The sequence below is a fragment of the Canis aureus genome, chromosome 9 (genome assembly GCF_053574225.1).
Source record: "Canis aureus isolate CA01 chromosome 9, VMU_Caureus_v.1.0, whole genome shotgun sequence".
Taxonomy (NCBI): domain Eukaryota; kingdom Metazoa; phylum Chordata; class Mammalia; order Carnivora; family Canidae; genus Canis; species Canis aureus.
The window spans coordinates 6,376,692-6,397,866 of record NC_135619.1 but is presented as its reverse complement, the minus strand read 5'-3'; the positions used below and the strand labels follow the sequence as shown (position 1 = coordinate 6,397,866).

General features: G+C 46.1%; 1 protein-coding gene across 4 annotated transcripts in view; it reads left to right on the top strand.

Annotated features, from left to right (window-relative positions):
* Window positions 1-20,935, top strand: part of SLC7A7 (solute carrier family 7 member 7) — a 75,394-nt gene extending 54,459 nt beyond the window's left edge. For all 4 annotated transcript variants that reach the window (XM_077908567.1, XM_077908566.1, XM_077908565.1 and 1 more), the window contains 8 exons: window positions 14,521-14,646; window positions 15,582-15,726; window positions 17,695-17,818; window positions 18,184-18,287; window positions 18,571-18,667; window positions 19,665-19,814; window positions 20,037-20,220; window positions 20,427-20,935. In XM_077908567.1, the coding sequence (XP_077764693.1) occupies window positions 14,521-14,646; window positions 15,582-15,726; window positions 17,695-17,818; window positions 18,184-18,287; window positions 18,571-18,667; window positions 19,665-19,814; window positions 20,037-20,220; window positions 20,427-20,533 (1,037 nt within the window). In that variant the 3' untranslated portion in view covers window positions 20,534-20,935. The remainder of the gene's footprint in view (window positions 1-14,520; window positions 14,647-15,581; window positions 15,727-17,694; window positions 17,819-18,183; window positions 18,288-18,570; window positions 18,668-19,664; window positions 19,815-20,036; window positions 20,221-20,426) is intronic.
* The last annotated feature ends 240 nt before the right edge of the window (window positions 20,936-21,175 follow it).

Below are 21,175 nucleotides of genomic sequence, written 5' to 3'. Positions count from 1 at the left end.
AGACAAGCTAGATCAGGAGGGCAGTTGCTTGGATATATCAATAGGAGGTCACTGTGACTCTGGAGGGGGAAATTTCAGGGCAGTGAGGGTAGAGTCAATTTCAGAGAGACTGTTTATTCATCCAGTGAAATCTGCCCTCATGGAGCACCCAGTGGATGGTAGAGACAGATATATTAACCATTCTATTACAGTGTGGTTAGTGTGGGAATCCCAGGGCAGGGGCAGCACACACAAGGGTGGTGGGTTTATGCTCAAAAGTAGCCTTTGTGGAGGAACTGTTAAGATAAGAAATGAAATGTCATTTGGAATTGGCAAGTAGGAGGTCAAGGAAAACTGTCTTCAGTGGAGTGGTGGAGCGGATATTAGTCAAATGGAAGGGAGAGAATGTGGATATATTTTCCAGAAGGCCGATTCTGAAGACAAGAAGGGCAGTTGTTAGAGGGAGGGATCAAGGTTGAGGGAGGAGTTTATGGGAAAGACTTAAGTCAGCCTTAGGTTGGTTTGGGGGTATATTCCTGGAAAGGTTGGATGAAATATCCTTACCTGACAATAAGGTCTTCTCCCTGGTTGGAATGCTTGGGTGCCCTGAGTCAGTATTTCTCTCCCTTGAACAGTACGGAGGTCCCCTAATCCCTTTGGGAGGCAGCAATGTTTGGTGGTTAAGACCATGGTATCAGGTCAAGTTTATTAGTCTCAGGTTCCCCATCTGTAGAATGGGGTCTCTATCTTACAGAGGTGTGATCTATAGTTTTGCCATACTTTTCTCCTTTTCTGTTCACACAGTGACCATTTCTTTTCTATTTTATTTTATTTTTTATTTTTTATATTTTATTTTTTATATTTTATTTTATTTTTATTTAATTTTAATTTTAATTTTAATTTATTTTATTTTATGAGAGATACCGAGAGAGGCAGAGACACAGGCAGAGGGAGAAGCAGGCTCCCTCTGGGGAACCCGAAGTGGGACTTCATCCTGGGACCCTGGGATCACACTCTGAGCTGAAGGCAGACGCTCAACCGCTGAGCCACTCAGGGGCCCCACACAGTGACCATTTCAAGAGAGCAATAGTTCTGTTCCTGTCTTGGTGGCTCACTGTCCTTTTACAGGTATAATCCTCCTTTAGAACTGGTGATGGCTACAGCCCTAGACAGACCTTGAAGTCATTTACTGATTGCTTGAGTAAGTTTTTTCTATGCATGGATGACTTTAATGAATCATTGCTGATTTCATTGTCAGGGTAATCACGTGCTGCCCTCTCTGCCAGGAACTTATCCTCCCCTCCCCCGATGCTAGCCCCTTCCTCCGTGTACTCAGTCCAGGTAACGATGGTCGATGGTCGATGGTCGTGGTGCCCACCTGCACCCCCCTGCACTGCCCCAGACTGGTTGAGGTGCCTCATGCTGACTTTCACGGTACCTAGTTCTTCGATTGTGCATGTTCATTTTCCCGTGAAGGCTGGCAACTGGATCTTTCCAGGGCCTGGAGCACAGCCGATGGCTCAGTACATACTGGCTGGCTGGCTGGCTGAATGAATGAATTTGGAGTTCTGAAGGAATCTTGCTGTCCTGTTCAGGGTACTATAAATGGTTGCTTTTCCTAACCGGAGAGGTGTACAGATGGCCCCTCCTGAGGCTGATTATTCTGGCTTCTCAGGATTCTTTGAGGAATGCTCCAGTTTTCTGCAGCCGGAAGCCCCAACACCCCAGAGGGAGGTCCTCCTGCATCCTTGCATACAGACAGGGAGGCACGTGGTGTGCTGGAGTGTATACAAGCTTTGGAGCTGGCCCTTGACTGAGCGGCCTCAGTTTTCTCAATTATGAGAGAAAGACAGCGGGCCTACTCTGTCAGACTAAATTAGATAATATATGTAAGAATGTTGGTGACCTAACACCTTATTGTCAGTCAAAAATGGTACGTCCTGTTGCAAATTCTATTCAGTCACATGTGTCTTATTCACAGTCACATGCATCTTACTACTTTCTAAGAACTTTACTTTCTACATGCTGTCTTTGGATGACTTATGAGCAGTTGTAGTTTTACAGAGATCAGAAAGAAGGGCTGAGACCTTTCTTCCTCCTTGCTGGAGAGGTGGAACTTTTCTCCTGGCAGAGTCAGGGCTAGGTGTCCAGAAATCTGGCTCCACCCAAATGCTCTTTTCAGAGCCAGCCAGTGAGGGGCCTACTGTCAGCTGTGCTGGATGTTTCTGCTCCCAACTTGTCCTGCCTCCACTTGCCTGCCTTGTGATCTAGGTCCTCTGGTCTAGTTTTCCCCCTTTCTTGAGCGGAATGGTTTTCTTCCTGTGTTTTCGCAGGAGGTCTGCCCATACTGTACGGGTCAGCCAGCGGCACATGTTCAGGCTCTGCTGTGAACAGAGTGCTGGTCTTTAGGGATCACGCAGAATCTGTGTCCCTGAGGCTTGGCCCTACTGACTTGTGTGGAGCAGGTGCTTCAACAGGTGGCAGCTGGATGAATGAACAGAAGCCAGGCCTCTAGGTTCTGCGTGGCCGAGAAGGCCATTGCGTGCTTGTGGCTCTTGGGGGCTTTCGGTGGGGGGCCGGGGCCAGGTGGGAGCAGGGCACGGCGGGGGGGTGGGGGGGCAGAGGGCTTATCCAGAGGCTCCCAGAGCTACTTGGGCTGTGGAGGACTTCGGATCTCGGCGTGTTTGTCCAAGAGCTTTGGCTGTGTTGCAGCTTCTTCTTCTTCAGATGGCTGACTTCATGTACTTGTGGCTAATGAACTGGAATAGCCAGATACTGGGCCCCCAGCTGGTTTTTGCCCTTTGAACTTTCTACTTGGAAGCCAGTTACTTTCCCAAAGGAGTTTTCTCAAGAGCCACGTTAGGCTGGAGGTGAGGAAGCTTACATTTCTTTCATGTCCCATATTCATAGCAGCAAACGAGCTAGAGTTAGAGCCTTGAGTTCTTTTTGTTATGGGGTCAGTGTAGACTTTGGCACAACATTCACCAGCAGTGAGACAGTAGAGCTCTGTGGTGGTTTGATCCTCAAGGCTCTTCAGAGGTTCACCCTTGGTCTCTTCTTGTTTCTGTTCTCTTTCTCCCTGCCTCAGAGGAGGCTAAGGGGATAGCCTAAAGGAGGCTGGGGAGGGACCTAGGGACAGTGGGTCCCCACCCTGGATGGAATCACCTAGGGCTTTGGAAAAATGCTAATGGCCCTTTCCTCTCCTACCTTGTTTCCCCAAACCAGATAAATCTCAACCACTGGTTAGAAGAATGAGAATTGGCTTGGAGAATGAGAATTGGGGAAGCAGAAAAGTTGCTATTGAGGAGAACCAATGGGGGCTTTGGGAAGAAAGGCTCTCAGTTGTCACTGTACTTTAGAATTACCTGGGGGTGGGGTGCCTTGGTGGCTCAGTTGGTAAGCAGCTGGCTTAGGCTCAGGTCATGATCCTGGAGTCCTGGGATCTAGGTGCACGTTGGGCTCCCTGCTCAGCGGGGGGGCCTGCTTCTCCCTCTCCCTCTGCCCCTCCCTCTGCTCATGCTCTCTCCCCACTTTCTAAAATAAACAAACAAATACAGAATCTTTAAAAAAATTACCTGGGAAGCTTCAAGAACATGCTGATGCCTGGGCTCCACCCCAGTTGCTGACTTCATTGCCCTGGGTAGGGCCTGGGCCCTGGACTTTGTCAAGTGTGCAGCCAGGCTAGAGGAGCACTGTGTAAGTGAAGGGTTTGGGCTTGCTCTGGTCACTGTGGTTCTGTATGTGATTATTTCGTTTAGTGAGTCCTGAGGTAGCACACCCAAAGCAGGCAGATCATCAGACTCTCCTGGGAAGCCCCGTTTCCGACCTCCTGCACCAGAACTCTTTTTTTTTTTTTTTAAATTTTTATTTATTTATTTATGATAGTCAGAGAGAGAGAGAGAGAGAGAGAGAGGCAGAGACACAGGCACAGGGAGAAGAAGCAGGCCCCATGCACCGGGAGCCCGACGTGGGATTCGACCCCGGGTCTCCAGGATCGCGCCCTGGGCCAAAGGCAGGCGCTAAACCACTGCGCCACCCAGGGATCCCCTGCACCAGAACTTCTGGGTCAGAGTCCTAAAGCAGTAGGTAACATTCCTCAGGTGATTCTGCTGCTCACTCAGGTTTGGAGTCCTGTTTCTGAGGACCTGGACTATACCTGGGCAAACCACTAAGGATCTGATTGACAAAGACTAGCCGGCTTTGAGAAGGGAGCAGATGGTGTGGTTTAATAGAAGAGGCTCCTGGTCCAGACTGCCTACTTGCTCCTTCAGAGTGGTGCAGAGCCACGGCAACATGATGACTGAGTCCAGGAGGCAGAGTAGGAGGCCTCTGATCTACTGACAGGCTTTATGCTTGGTGTGTTGTCTTGCCGGATGCTCTCATCCATGATGTCTGAGTAAGCAAAATGGTTCTGTAGCCTGAAAGGTAAAAGAATTTGAGGCCCATCTGTTGTCTGAGACATCTAATAGCACCTAGGGAGGGTGGAAGAAACAATACATCAAGGAACCCAGGAATAAAAGTGATTTTTTAAAAAGATTTTATTTATTTGACAGAGAATGAGAGAGAGAGAGAGAGAGAAAACACACAAGCACACAAGTGGGGAAGGGCAGAGAAAGAGGGAGAAGCAGGCCCCTGTGGAGCAGGAAGCCCTATGCAGGGCTGGGTCCCAGGACCCTGAGATCATGACCTGAGCTGAAGACAGACACAACCAACTGATCCATCCAGGCACCCCATAAAAATGATATTTAAGGTATAGAAAGTATACTACACCAACATTAGACAACACAGAGATACATGTGGTCCTTCTGAGGAAATGGCAGCGACAGAGTATTCTGGAGAGATCTGGGTACTAGCAGGCCTGAGCAAGCCAGTTAAGAGGCTCCCAGGCTGTATGACTCTTGGCTATATGGAAACCAGCCTATTGCAGAGAGCTGAAGCTTTTCTGGAGCAACATATCACAAGGAGCTTGCTTGAGCCAGTTAAGACCACAGATGGCTACCATTTTGCCATCCTGTGGGATGAATGATGTCACCAGTCAGAAGATACCCAAGGTGCATCCCTGGTGACTTTGAAGTTCAGCATAGAAAACTGAGTGGAAGACAATATTTTCATCTCTGTCCATTGCAGGCTGTGAATGGGAAAGAAAAAAAACCTAGAACAGAGTATGTGAGTATAAATGCTAAGGTACCAGAAGACTAGACAGGGACAGAACAGGTTTCATGAGATTGGAAGAGATCTGTTTAGTATGGCTTTCACCTGAACTTTTATTTATTTTATTTTTTATTTATTTTATTTTTTTAAAGATTTATTTATTCATTCAGAGAGAGAGAGGCAGAGACACAGGCAGAGGGAGAAGCAGGCCCAATGCAGGGAGCCCAATGCGGGACTCGATCCTGGGTCTCCAGAATCACGCTCTGGGCTGCAGGCAGCGCTAAACTGCTGCGCCACTGGGGCTGCCCTCACCTGCACTTTTAGAGGAGAGGAGAAAAATGCACAGATAAAAGCATGAATCTCGGTATTTTAGAGGCTGTGAGGAATTATATAGAAGGATAAAGGTAGAGGGATGCCTGGATGGCTCAGTGGTTGAGTGTCTACCTTCAGCTCAGGGTGTGATCCTGGGGTCCTGGGGTCCTGGGATTGTATCCCTTATTAGGATCCCCGCAGGGAGCCTGCTTCTCCCTCTGCCTCTCATGAATAAATAAAAAGTTAAAAAAAAAAAAAAAGAATAAAGATGGAAAACTTGTTGAGTAATGCATTTGGAGAAATAGGGTAGCAGGTTGGGAACGATGCTTTTGGACTCCTATCTATAAACGTTAAATAAGGCTAATAAACGTTTGCTTTTTAGTTTTACTTGCAAGGAGGACAGAATTTCATATTTGATGAGAATATGACAGTGAAAGAATACACCTTGTTTAGAAGTGGTGGGTTTCCTAGAAGAGCTGAGATTGATGTAGTGTATCAGAGAGAGCCCCACTTGCATCTGCTCTATGTTCTAGTATGAGATGATGCTTGCTCCTTCTAGGCAAGGTCACATTTTGATTCTTTTGACTGCAGTGAGAGGGAAATTTCTGTACTCCAAGGTACAGAGACCTGTCAAAGGATTTTACTTCTTCCTTTTTTCATTCAGACAAATGCAATGAATAGTACCACCCTGTGCTGCCTTGAGCTCTCTGCCTGCCGATGGGTTTCTTCTTTTTTCTTTCTTTCTTTCTTTCTTTCTTTCTTTCTTTCTTTCTTTCTTTCTTTCTTTCTTTCTTTCTTTCTTCTCTCTCTCTCTTTTCTTTCTTTTTTTTTTTAGATTTTTATTTATTTATTTATGAGAGACACAGAGAGAGGCAGAGACCCAAGGCCTTCTCCCTCTGGAGAAGCAGGCTCCATGCAGGGAGCCCGATGTGGAACTCGATCCTGGGACTCCAGGATCACACCCTGGGCCGAAGGCAGGTGCTCAACCTCTGAGCCACTCAGGTGTCCCCTGATGGGTTTCTTCTTACAGCTAACTAGCATCAGTCTCTTCTGCTCCGGGCCTCACAGATATGTGGCCCATCTCTTAGGGAACAGAGACACTGGCCTTTGTTAATCCTGTACCTTGGGAACAGTAGCTACATGGTGCTGTCAGAGGCTCTCAAGTTCTCCTTGGGCAATTTTCCTGAAAGTCTCTCCTATAGTAATAGTGCATCCTTTAAAAAAAAAAAAAGGGTAAAAAAATAATAACCCATCCTTTAAAAATTTTTAAAGATTATTTTATTTTATTTATTTATTTTTTTATAATAAATTTATTTTTTATTGGTGTTCAATTTGCCAACATACAGAATAACACCCAGTGCTCATCCCGTCATATTTTTTTATTTTATTAATATTTTTAAGAATAATTCCTCATCGTGAGGGAAGAAACATGATGAAGAAAACAAGAGAATAATAAAAGAAAAAGAAGTAGGAATGATGTCATTGTGGGCATAGACTGCACACCATTGGATCAGAGGGAGGAGAAATATTTTGCTTTCCTAAAAAAAACAACAAAATTTGTTCAAAAAGGAAAAATATGATAGTGATAAAGTCTCAGCTCCCCAAGCATCTTTTGTTAAAATCAGTTTCATTCCATTAGATGTAGTACCTCTATAAATTTGTAAAAGTTTATTATAATACATTTCAAACATACAAAACTTGGGTGACTAATATGATGAACTTCCAGGGTTCAAGCACCAGCATGAGTAATTAATCACCACTGTTTTATCTATACTCCAAACACCTCCTTTCCCCCCACTAGAGTATTGAAAGCAAAATCCCAGGCAGCCCAGGTGGCTCAGTGGTTTAGCGCAGCCTTCAGTCCAGGGCCTGATCCTGGAGACTCAGGATCGAGTCCCACGTCGGGCTCCCTGCAGGGAGCCTGCTTCTCCCTCTACCCGTGTCTCTGCTTCTCTCTCTCTCTGTGTCTCTCATGAATAAATAAAATCTTTAAAAAAAATAAAAAGAAAGAAAACAAAATCCCCACTGGAGTATTGAAACCATACCATTTAACTGTAAAGGCTTCAGTATGGATTGCTAAAGGATAAGGATGTTGTTGTTGTTTTATTATTAATTGAACATAACTGGGGGAAATGTGTGAAAGTGACTATGCCTACCCAGGTTTATACCTCCCAGAAAAAGAAATGATGCATTTACTCAGAAATGCAATCTAAATTTTGGCAAAGACATTACAGAAAAGTTCAGGGAAAAGAATTCATAATCTTGTAAGTAGGGATTAAAAAAAAAAAAAGACCAGAAGCTTTTCCAAAATGAAATTTTCATCTATTTTTTTCAGAATTATCTTATTTATGATGAGAAGGAGAATTAGGTGAATAAACCAATGTGATTGAACACATTACTTTTTTTTTTTTTTTTTTTTTTTAAAGATTTTATTTATTTATTCATGATAGTCACACAGAGAGAGACAGAGAGGCAGAGACACAGGCAGAGGGAGAAACAGGCTCCATGCACCGGGAGCCCGACGTGGGATTCGATCCCAGGTCTCCAGGATCGTGCCCCGGGCCAAAGGCAGGCGCCAAACCGCTGCGCCACCCAGGGATCCCTGAACACATTACTTTTTGATAAGCTTAGATTTTTAGAAACAAGACACACAAGAAATGGTGATGTTACAGGATTTCCTTCTCCTTCAGTGTCCACAGTTCGTGGTTACAAGGCCTGGGAATGAAGAGGTAGACCAGACGAAGAGTGGTGGACAGCAAAGCAAAGTTTACTGAGTGATAGCAAAGTGATAGTACAAAGCTCCTGAAGAGGGAGAGGACCTGAATGGGTTGCCATTGGAGTTTCCAAGCCTAGGGGTTTTTATGGGCTTGCTGGCAGGCTGTTTTAACCTAGTTAACCCTCTGTACACCTGTCATCCAATTAGACTTTTGTCATCGACTCATCACGTAGGAAAGGGTGAAGAGCTCCTTCCAGGGTGGAGTAAAATCCTTTTCAGTGTGGTTTCCTCTCAGGGCCTTTGTCCCTGCCTGCATTTCTCTTCTGACTATCCTTCATCAGTGAGAAGTAGTATAATGAAGACCAAATTCAGGAGTGGCCCAGAACTGCAGGAAGAACGTCCAAAGGCTGGTGGTACTCAGCATCAACTAAGATCTGAGGAAGAGACTGTGGAGGATAAAAAGCTCTAGAGGCAACATACAGAGTGAGAACAGTGAGAGGGCAGTTAGTTCTGTAATAACAGATGGTGGAGAGAAAGAAGGCCACAGTCCATTTTCCTTCTAACTGTATGTAGCAGAAGGATTGCTAACCTAGAAAAGGTTCAGTAAAAAACAGATCGAGGTCAACAAAAAACCAAGACGAGAATTGAGAAAGTAGAAATAAAGCATGCCATTGCTTTAAGTGTTTCCAACTAGCCACTTGTAGGCAAATGGAAATAATTTAAAATTAGCCCGAATGACAGAATTACCACCAGGCATCTCCCAGATCTAGGAGAACAGGAGGGTTGTGAAAAGGAAGCTGTTGAGTGATGTATTATTTTTCTACTGCTGCTGTAACAAATCACGACCAACTAGGTAGCTTAAAACAACACAGTTTTGGGGTGCCTGGGTTAAGCATCTAACTCCTGGTTTTGGCTCCCGTCAGGATTTCATGGGTCTTGAGAGGAAGCCCTGTATCAGGCTCCATGCTCAGTGGGGAGTTTGCTTGAAGATGCCCCTCCCCCTATTCCCATGCATGCATGAGCGTTCTCTTTCTAAAATAAATCTTAAAACACATAGGGACACCTGGGTGGCTCAGTGGTTGAGCATCTGCCTTCAGCTCAGGGTGTGATCCTGGAATCTCAGGATCAAGTCCCATATCGGGCTCCCTGCATGGCATCTGCTTCTCCCTCTGCCTGTGTCTCTGCCTCTCTCTGTGTGTGTCTCATGAATAAATAAAATCTTAAAAAAAAAAAAAGACAATTTATTCATCTGAGAGGGAGAGTGAGCATGAGCAGGGGGAGGGGCAGAGGGGCTGAGCAGGGAGCTGGACATGGAGCTTGATCCGGGGACTTTGGGATCATGACCTGAGCCCAAGGCAGACGCTTAACTGACTAAGCCACCCAGGCGCCCCTTATCTAGTCAACATTTTTATCATTGACTTCAGGGAAAACCCAGAAGGTATGCTAATCAAATTTGCAGATTTCACAAAATTGACGGCATTTCAAGTATCTGATAAAATTAAGGGGGAAATCCCATTTCTAGTAGATGAAAACAATGTCTAAAAATTTACAGAGGTAAGTTGCTAGGAATAAACGTTAACGTCTCATATTTAGGATTTAAACAAAAATCACTTTTATAGGCCTCAAAAGGGGGATAGAGAAAAGCTCATCAGCTTGAGGTTGAACTGTAATTGACAATGAATTCAAACTGAGACCCCATAGTCTGTGAAAATGTCTGGAATGTTCTGAGTGGGTCTCATGTTTAAGGAACATCCTGACGAAGTGAAGTAAATGCAGAGGGGAGAACCATGGTGGTGAAAGGCCTGGAAGCCACATTTGTCACACTGGAGGCTGAAGAAAGAAACTGGGTTTTTAGCCTGAAAGGGGAAAGCCTCAAGCAAGACAGGATGTTAATCTTTAATGATAAGAAGGGCCATTATGTGGATGCAGGTTTAGCCGGATTCTGTGTAGTTCCAGAGGAGAGGTCTAGGACTACTGGGTAGAAGTTGTGAAGCATTAGTTTTTGGCCTTATGGAAGGAAGAGCTATCGATCTCTTCAAAAATGGAACGAGTTGTCTCATAAATAAAGTACTGAGGTTTTATAGTTCTTGGGAATTTGAAACAGAAAATAGACTGAAGAGTGGCCTAAGTTTTATGTGTTACATTCTATGTATTTAAAACTAACAGGGATCCCTGGGTGGCTCAGTGGTTGAGCGCCTGTCTTCGGTCCAGGGCGTGATCCAGGGGTCCTGGGATCAAGTCCTGCATCGGGCTCCCTGTGAGGAGCCTGCTTCTCCCTCTGCCTGTGTCTCTGCCTCTCTCTCTGTGTCTCTCATGAATAAATAAATAAAATCTTTAAAAAACTAAAAACTAACAATGCTGGGGGAAAAGAACAAAAAAACAAAACCAATAACTAACAGTGCTGGGAGAATGGTGCGTCTAATGTTCTTCAGGGACTGTTTAGTGTGGGCATCTCAACCAAATCTGGGCATCTGATCCTGAGTGGGCCGGCAAGCTTTGTTCTGTTCTGGATCAACATATGTGGGTGCTTTCCTGGCTTTTAGTTCTGCAACTGATGCTGGGCCTTAGTGCCAGAACTAGCCGCCTGCTCCAGGAGAGCCCATGTAGGTTAGGTTTGATGACCATGCAGGAGCATCTCTTTCTCCCTTTAGTTTTTTAAGATTTTATTTACTTGAGGGCAGCCCCGGTGGCGCAGCGGTTTAGCGCCGCCTGCAGCCCAGGGCGTGATCCTGGAGACTTGGGATGGAGTCCCACGTCGGGCTCCCTGCATGGAGCCTGCTCCTCCCTCTGCCTGTGTCTCTGCCTCTCTCTCTAGCTGTGTCCCTATGAATAAATAAATACAATCTTAAAAAAAAAAAAAAAAGATTTTATTTACTTGATAGGGAGAGAGAGAAAAGAGAGCGCATGAATGGGGGGAGGGGCAGAGGGAGAGGAGAAGCAGGCTTTCTACTGAGCAGGGAGCCCGAAACACCTGGTCCCAGGACCCCGGGATCATGATCTGAGCTGAAGGCAGACGGCCAACCGACCGAGCCACCCGGGTGCCCCTCAGGAGCATCTCTTTAGATGATCATCGAAGTGGCTTCTTCAAAGCTTCTTCCTCCAAAGCAGGAATGGAACTGTACCTGAGGCAAGGGTCCAAGGCCACGTTCTTGTGGACTTGGCCCAGTATTGGGTGGAGGTGGAATTACAGCCAGAGGTAGGAGGGTGTAGGACATTTCTGTCCTTGAGGTTGACTCACTATGGCCTCCATGTTACCCTAGCCCTGTGGTTTCCTCCTTTCCCTGCCCCTGAAGCAGGAGGTTGGGCTCTGCTTCAAGAACAGTGCACTAGGCCAGGCTCTGGGGTCTCCGGTCAGCTGTATCCGCTGGGTTGAGGACAAAGAGCCCAGTCAGCAGGGCTGCCTGCCATGCCCGTTTCCTGCTTCTGTGGCCAAGAGGCCCTGAAGGAAGCTGGGCTCTGGGGAAGGTGAGGGCCAGCTCTCTTTAGGCAGTGCCTCTGCTCCTGGTTTCTTTCCACAGGATTCCCTTCTTCCTTCAAACTGAGTCCCTGTGCTTAATACAGAGAGTAGATCAGGGCGAGATGGTGGGTCAGTGGCTGAGAGATAAGGCTCAGGTGTGGGGGAGGGAGAAGAACTGGGGTAAAAGGAGGGATACGTGCGGATGGATGTGGAATTCAAGTAGAGAAGCAGTAGGGATAAAATGCCGACCATCCGTGTATTTTCATTTCAGAATTCGTTGTAGTAAAGGATGAGTAGTTGCCTTTTTGCTGCCCACGTGCCCAGACAAAGCCAAGAACAGATCCTTGTGGCACAAGGGCTGCAGATGGACTCGGACACAGCCAGAACTAGTCCCTTTTGGTGTTGTGGTTCTCCTGAGGGCTAACCAGTACTCCCAAGGAGGTGATCCCATTCACTTGTGAATAGGGCAGCATCAGTTGTCCCTGCTGTCTCTTTTCATTTCCTTTCATTTTGTTAAGTAAGCTCTACACCCCGGTGTGGGCCTTGAACTCATGAGCCCGAGATCAAGAGTGACATGGTCTACTGACTGAGCCAGCCAGGTGGCCTCCCCCCATTTTTTGGTCCCTTCCCTTCCCTTCCCTTCCCTTCCCTTCCCTTCCCTTCCCTTCCCTTCCCTTCCCTTCCCTTCGAGAGAGAGAGTATGATCAGGAGGAGGGAGAGGGAGAAGCTGACTTCCTGATGAGCAGGAAGCCTGATGTGGGGCTCGATCTCAGGACCCTGAAATCATGACCCAAGCCAAAGGCAGATACTTAACCGACTGAGCCACCCAGACTCTCTATCCTTGGTGTTTCTACTCAGAAACCTGGCTCGGATCCTATTTGTAAGGGCAGCAGAGCCCTAGGGTAAGGCATACAGGTTACAGGATGGAGAGAAGGGGCATGAGGGCTATTAAATGGCTGGAAACCGAAGTCCAGTGGGGAGTAAAGGCTGAGTGGTTGAGGAGGATCAACAGATCTGAAAGATTTGTGGAGGGTGACATACAGATCACTTTGTGGGGTGCTTGTGGAGATTGTGTGCTTGTATCTTTAATTATTAACTTAGTACTGAGGAATTATGGGTCTATTTTTTGCCCAGCCCCATGATAAGGTTTGGTTGTTTATTGTCTTGTTTATTAGGCAGAAAGACAAGTGATTGTATAGGACAAGAATGCCATTTCTAGAGAAGAGCAGAGAAGAACTTGGGCAGCAAGTAGAATAGGAGGGGTATAAAGGAGGGAGAGCGAGCGACAGAAGAGGAGCTAGCTGTTGTTCGAGGTTGGTCTTTCCTGCATCTCAGGGTAAAGATGCTTCTGGGCCAGTATGTGGTGAGGCCAGGACACAAGAAAATAGGAGGATTAGGGCCAGTGAGTGACATGCCACTGCCAGAACTGAGACAGGGAGTACCACTTCCTCTGTTGGTGGCATGAAGCAGGCAATCCCGGTGCCAGACCTTCTCCACTGGGAAGGCAGGCTGATTCCGACCTTGCCCTGGGAGCTCTTGAAAGGATTAAGCCCTCCTCCTGGTGCTCTATTTGTTGAGCTGGGAAGGCAGGAGCAGTGAGGTGACTGACTGCCACTTCGTGTAGCTGCCTGCCTGCTTCAGATGCTGGTGGGGGATTGAGGAACTTTTAGCTGGGTTTCAGAATCAAATTTTATATATATATATATAAAATATATATATATTTGTATTTATATATATTTAAAGATTTTATTTTAGAGAGAGAGAGAGAGAGAGAGAGAGCGAGCAGAGGGGTGGGGTGGGGGGAGGGGGGAGAAGCAGGCTCCCCACTGAGCAGGAAGTCCCAACCTGGGGCTCCATCCCAGGACCCTGAGGTCATGACCTGAGCCGAAGGCAGACACTTAACTGATGGAGCCATTCAGGTGCCCAGAATCATTTCTTTTCACTTTCTCCCCTGCCACATCCTGAGGCTATTGGTCAACCTCAGCATGTATGGGTTTCCCTTCTTGAATTTCTTCTTCTGAAGTAGTACAATGGGACTTTTTTTGGGATAACGGATTTCTCCAAGATCCTGACAAAACCTATGGACTTTTTTCTTAGAAAAATGCATATACTTTAGACATTTGTACATAACCATTTACAAGGGATTTCAGGCTTTGTGGAAGCCCTGGGTTAAGAACCCTGGCTCTCAGGGTGATCCATGAACTTTTCCAAAGCTTATCTAGGTAAAGGGATTGCCTCCACTCTAGAGTAGGACTGAAAGAATGTTTGTGGCTCATTCTTTTGCATTGTCTAGTCTGGAAAAATGCTGTCCCCACTCTATAGAAACCTTGGCTCCAAGAATCTTTCCAAGTACAAAAACAAGCAGCTGAGCTGGCAGGCAGTAGCAGGAAGTCTGGCCCCCATTCCAATCCTTGGCCACATGTCCCGACCTGCTGGCCCAGGCATTGGATAAGCCACAACAGGATTTGTCAAGGTTAACAATACTACAGAGTGCTGAGTCCTGGAGTCCACATCAGGAGGTAAAGGGGTGCAAAGCTGGAAGAGAAGGTGACTTTTCAGAGCCAACCAGAACACATCACTAATCCTTTATAGCTACCAGTTGCCTCCCGCTGTGGTGAGTGCTTTTGTATGTAAGCAAATCCAGTTACTTTGTTTTTTTATTCCGGGTAAATGCTACAGGGTGTGTACGTGTAGTGCTGCCTACACAGATGCTCAGCGGGTGCCTTTGAATGCTAATGGTGAGGACTTGCTGGGCAGAGGTTTCAAATACAGAGCAGGTCAAAGCCCAAACACATCTGTCTTTGGCCAAAGGCTGTGTTTCTATGACTCTTATTGAAAATAATGCTTGGGAGTCTAAGGCTCTCTGGGTGGTAGGGTCAGTCACCAATCAGGGTTATTTTTCCAGGTCTCTTAACCTTCATTAACTGTGCCTATGTCAAGTGGGGAACGAGGGTACAAGATGTCTCCACCTATGCTAAAGTGTTGGCGCTCATCGCTGTCATCATCGCAGGCATCATTAGACTTGGCCAAGGTAAGATGGAATAGCAATGAACTCTTATGCATTTTCTTGAGCCACATTTCTTAAATGCCCTTTGTGCATTCTCATTTGCTAAGTGCCGTTATTTCCATTTTATAGAGGAAACTGAGGCTGCAGAATAAAGTATCTTGCCCTAGCTAGTACGTTAATGGGGATTTGTACTCAGACTGACCTCAAAGCCTGTCTTCTCTGCTCAGAGAGACACTGTCCTCGGAGGAGGGTGACTTGGCAAAAGGGCTGACAGTTGTCTTGTCCTGGGAGCCAGCTTAGGCAGACTGTCAAGCCCAATGCGGTGGCTGATTGTTCTGCCCTTGGAAGTATCCTGCCCTTGTATCTATTCCTCTCCAGGTCTCAGGTAGGAACACCTACCCACTACTCCATTGCCCTGGGCATAGGGAGACCTACCCTTCCCCCATCCTGTACCAGCTCTTTGTGGTGTTGGAAAGGGGGTAGGAATTGGGCAGCTTACAGGGCAAGATAGAACATCACTTTCTTTTTTTTAAGATTATTTATTTATTTATTCATAGAGACACACAGAGAGAGGCAGAGATACAGGCAGAGGGAGAAGCAGGCTCCATGCAGGGAGCCCAACTTGGGACTTGATCCAGGGTCTCCAGGATCAAGCCCTGGGCTGCAGGCGGCGCCAAACCGCTGCACTTAGAACATCACTTCTGTCCCGGAGTGGTTTCTTACCCCAGAAAGCCACCATGGTCCTTCCTGTCAAGATCCCCATGCTGCTCTCTGCATTGCAGCCCTCACTGTAGTGGTCATTCTCCCTTTCCCTATTCTTTTACCAGTGTCCTTGCTGCCAAAGGTGTTCTAAGCCACTCACTTGCTGTTACTGTCATGTTCCACTCCTGTTCTGGATCACTTTGAAGCTGGGGGGTAGGCTGTTAATCCTTCTGCCTTTTCCCTGTTCTGGATTCTAGGAGCCTCAAATCACTTTGAGAATTCTTTTGAGGGTTCGTCATATGCAATGGGTGACATTGCCCTGGCATTGTACTCCGCTCTGTTCTCCTACTCGGGCTGGGATACCCTCAACTACGTCACTGAAGAGATCAAGAATCCTGAGAGGTAGGTATCTCACCATCTATTTTCCATGGCAATAAGGATAGCTATCATTTACGGAGATAGCACACCGCAACCTCTGAGACAGATTTTATCAGCTCCACTTGAATAGATGGGAGGCCTAAAGCCCAGAGAAGCAACTTGTCCATGAGAACAGCAGGCCTTTTCACATCTGGCTGTTCATGCCTGCATTAAAAAAATTTTTTTAAAAAGATTTTAAAAATTTATCCACGAGAGACACAGAAAGAGGCAGAGACACAGGCAGAGGGAGAAGCAGGCTCCTCACAGGGAGCCTAATGCAGGACTCATCCTCAGACCGGAATCATGCCCTGAGCCCAAGGCAGACCTCAACCACTGAGCCACCCAGATGCCCCTCGTACCTGCATTAATTACAGCAGATTGTACCATGTGTTGACATGTGCTGTCTCACGGGTTTTCCTTGATACTCCCCCACCCTATTCCCACATAGGTAACTTTAGGTCACAGATGCCCCCAAACTTCCCTGTTTTTATTTTGAGCCCTTCCTGGTGTCTCCAGTTTGTACGGACATAGTGGTATTGTGCCAGCATTTAACAGCATTACTTCAACCTTGTTACTCTAAATTATTCTGTAGTCCTGCAGAGTGACAAGAGCACTGGACAGAGTCAAAGGGCCTGCAGCCTTTCTTTTTTTTTTTTTTTTTTTTTTAATATTTTATTTACTCAGAGAGAGAGACACACACATACACGGAGACACGGACGCACAGGCAGAGGGAGAAGCAGGCTCCATACAGGGAGCCTGACATGGGACTCAATTCTGGGTCTCCAGTATCAGGCCTTGGGCTGAAGGTGGCACTAAACCGCCAAGCCACTGGGGCTGCCCCATGGAGCCTGTCTTTCTACTGATTTGAGTCCCCAGCCAACTCTGCCTGCTTCCTTATCTGTAAATTGAGGGGGTTGAATTATATGATCTCCAGAGCCCTTCCTGGCTCTAAAATTCAATGTTTCTTGGAACTAAGATTACCAGGGAGTGGAGTTTCTGTAAATTTTTAAGTCAAAATATAAACTCCTCTTGGCACACATCCAGTGTTGCAGTCCTAGGAGTGGGACTGAGGCCTGGGTGGTGCTTCCACCTACTGGACAGAAGCTAAATGACTGGAGTGTGCCCCGCCCCGCCCCCCAGGATGTTTATGAAGGTCATAGCTTTATTGGTCTAGGGGAACTTGTCTTCATGTCTTTTTCTTGGCCATTGGTTAGGATGGCACCCAAGGTTCTCACATTGAGTAAGGGGGTAGAATAAACAGTTCCCAGATTGCTTATTTAGGTACACACATTGTTCTTGTCAACGAGGACCTTATTCTCTGGATTTCACAATTTGCCTAATTTTCTCTTGTATTTCTCAACCTTAAGACAAATTTCCCAGTGCTGACAATTGAGAGAAGGAATCCTGACGCTAAGGAATCCTGTTGGATGTAAAACAACAACAACAACAAAACATTAAAAAGTACCCCCTTCCCCCACCCAGTTTCCTGTGCTTTTACGTGGGGACATAGTTCTTCACTAATCCTTTTTCTGCTTTTTGGTTAGCCTTTTCTCTTTTTTTTTTTTTTAATTTTTATTTATTTATGATAGTCACACAGAGAGAAAGAGAGAGAGGCAGAGACACAGGCAGAGGGAGAAGCAGGCTCCATGCACCGGGAGCCCAATGTGGGATTCGATCCCGGGTCTCCAGGATCGTGCCCTGGGCCAAAGGCAGGCGCCAAACCGCTGCGCCACCCAGGGATCCCTGGTTAGCCTTTTCTCTAAATGTGATATTCCTTTCCCTTGATGCTCTTTCTGAACTCAAGAACGAAGTCACTATTGTACACAGTTTCAAAGGCAAAAAGCACTGGTGAAATGCACAGGAGGCCCCATCCCTGGATTGCTGGCAGAGTCTAAGTATCAAAGATGGGGATGTGACAGAGACTAATGTATGCATTATTCTATTTGGCTGTAGGAATCTGCCCCTCTCCATTGGCATTTCCATGCCCATTGTCACCATCATCTACATCTTGACCAATGTGGCCTATTACACCGTGCTAGACATGAGGGACATCCTGGCCAGTGATGCTGTTGCTGTGGTAAAGGATTTTCACTAGCAAAAGGCTGAGGGTGTGTTTGTGGGCTTCTTGGAATACTGCAGCTCCTGCAAGTCTTGGAAAGGGGGTAGTCCTTGTAAGGATTATGCTTAGGCGCACCTGTCTTAGTTGGTCAAGTGTGTGGTTCCTAATCTTGGGTTTATGAGTTTGAGTCCCGTTTGGTGTAGAGATTACTTAAAATTAAAAAAAAAATGTATTTATATATGCTTTGGATATTGGGCTTACAAGGTTGCCACCCCAGCTGTGGAAGAAGGGTTGGTTAGAGTAGGTGCCATTGGGGACATGCTTGCCCATGCCTTTCATCCTTTTTCGGTCCTATTCATGACTTTTCTGTTCCTTTCCCTTAGACTTTTGCAGACCAGATTTTTGGAATTTTCAACTGGACAATTCCACTGGCAGTTGCATTATCCTGCTTTGGTGGCCTCAATGCCTCCATTGTGGCTGCTTCTAGGTATGAGTGGTGTCTTTTATGGGTGGAGTATTGTAAAGAGCTATGGCAGGGAAGGGTGGGACCCAGAGTTTAGTCACCATACTCCCCAGATTATATTAACCCCTTTGTTCTTGTTTCCATCAGCAGCTTTCAGTTCTCACTAATCTCAAAATTGAACTCTATTCCATATTATTCAAACTCTTTCGAAGGAGGGGAGGACAGCAGGAGGGCTATGAGGCATGTGAACCAGTCATACCCAGTGTCCCACATTTTTCTCAAGCCTCTCTCATCTTACGCAAAATAGGCTTTTCTTCGTGGGCTCAAGAGAAGGCCATCTCCCTGATGCCATCTGCATGATTCATGTTGAGCGGTTCACACCAGTACCTGCTCTGCTCTTCAATGTAAGTGACCTCAAGGATAAAAAGCCAGACTGTGGGAGAAATGTGGACAGTAGTAGTGGGGGTGCCTGGTTAAGCATCCGACTTGATTTTGGGTCAGGTCATGGTCTCAAGGTCAGGAGATCGAGCCCCAGGCTTAGCGTGGAGTCTGCCTAGGGCTCTCTCTCCCTCTGCCCCTCCCCTCTCAAATAAATAAATCTTAAAAAAAAAAAAAAAAAAAAAAAGACAAAAAGGTAGAAGCAACTGTTCTAGCTTCCCAAAAGCTCTAAAGAATAATATGATAGAAAAACTATCTTCTCTAAAAAATGGTAACCCCCTCTCATCTAGGATAAAGCATAAAGTACACTGAATATATTGTAATGAAATGACTGCCATGATAGTAAATGATGTATAAGGGAAGAACTGATCTTCCATAGGAGTAGAAGGTAAAGGAGGAAAGATTTCTTAGACAAAGTGCATTTGTTTTGTTTCTAAAAAAGATTTGAGAGGGCAGGGGTAGGGAGTAGGGGGACAGTCTTTAAAGCAGGACTCTACAGAGTGTGGAGCAGGACATGGGAGCTTGAACTCATGACCCATGAGATCACAACCTGAGCTGAAATCAAGAGTCAGATACTTGACTGAACCACCCAGGCACCTCTAAACAAAGTACATTTGAAGTGGATTTTTAAGGTTAGGTCGCAAAAAGTGGAGATGGGCTTTAGGTTAAGAGAAACAGTATGCAGAGAGGGGAGTGGGGCACCCTGGCTGGGTCACTCAGTGGAGCATGCCAGTTCTTGATCTTGGGGTCATGAGTTTGAGCCCTATGTCTGGTGTAGAGATTACTTAAAACACCCCAAACTGTATCAAAGTCCTGGGGTAAAGCAGTGTGGAGTTGGAGATAAAAGCTGGAAATGTAGGTTGGAGCCATTATGGAGAGGCTCTTCAGGGGGCTGAAGCATGTGGGAGATCAAGGGGAGGGAAGTGTGCCTTCAAGGAGCTGACCTGGGCTTGTGTCTGCAAGGGTATCATGGCACTGATCTACCTGTGTGTGGAGGACATCTTCCAGCTCATTAACTACTACAGCTTCAGCTACTGGTTCTTTGTGGGGCTCTCTATTGTGGGTCAGCTTTATCTACGCTGGAAGGAGCCTAATCGGCCTCGTCCCCTCAAGGTAATCAACCTCCATCCTATCTTCGCTCCAAGGGATTTTTACAAGGCCTTGTAAAAATCAAACCTTTGCCTGGGACTCAGTGGTCATAGCATGTTGAGATAGTGGGGGGGGGGGGGGGGAGGATGGAAAGGCTCAGTGCTCCAATCTTCACAGGGGAAACTGTTGCTATAGCTGCCAATCATGAGCCGTTTGACCTCCAATCGTTTCCTCTGTACCCTCCAGCTCAGCCTTTTCTTCCCCATGGTCTTCTGCCTCTGCACCATCTTCCTGGTGGCCGTGCCACTTTACAGTGATACCATCAACTCCCTCATCGGCATTGGCATTGCCCTTTCAGGCTTGCCCTTTTACTTCCTCATCATCAGGGTGCCAGAACACAAACGACCTCATTGGCTCCGAAAGATTGTGGGTAAGCCTTTGGATCTTTAAGATGATTAGCTATTGTACCTCCCTCCCCCATTTAGACTCCCCAAGTCGGTTTTGCCCTAATCCCTTACTAGAAATTGTTAACTCTAAGGCTTAACAGAATGGTTCCTTTGGCCAGCCTCATTCAGTGCCATTTGAATTGAGCTCAGTTGACCTGTTCTCAGTTTTGACTCACATTTCTCTTTGTAGCATCCACTACATGGTACCTCCAGGTCCTATGTATGTCAGTTGCTGCAGAGATGGATTTGGAAGATGGAGGAGAGATGCCCAAGCAACAAGATCCCAAGTCTAACTAAATACCATCTAGAATCATTTCTGAGATGTAGAAAGCAGGGAACTTTCTGGCTGGAGCCAAGGAACATGAAAAGGAAAGTATACTTCTTTGAAGCTGCTCAAGACCAGGTTTCTGGACAGGTGCCTTCAATTTTTGAACTTGCTTTTTGAGATGGAAAAGTAATTTATTTGTTTTGCTACACATTGCTTTATTGTCTCTTTGTAAAAAAAAAACCTGGAGCATGTCAGGTGTGGGCTTGGTTGTACTAGTAGCACATTCCCATGTGTTAAGGTGTTCACTTACCTCTGGGTGTGCCTACCCACTCCTTTTCCTCTAAAAGGGCCAATAATGCTCTGAACCTCCTGTCTCCTTTAGAGAGACATGAAATTGTCACAGGTGCTAGATAAAAGGGTTATGTTCTAAACTTTAAGTGGCTTCATTTTAGACAGGTCTCTGGGACAGTTCTCATTAGGCTACGAAGAACACCAAAAACAATCTTGTACTTGAAAGTACCTGAGTATTTTCTTTCCTTTCAAGTCAGCTGCCAGTGCCTGATGCAACCAGTCACTATACAAGAAAACACACCCAAGCTGCTCTAGCAAAATGTTGTTTGTGAAAATATCAACCTCTGTTCTTAGCAATTAATTCTAAAAATTTGAGCACA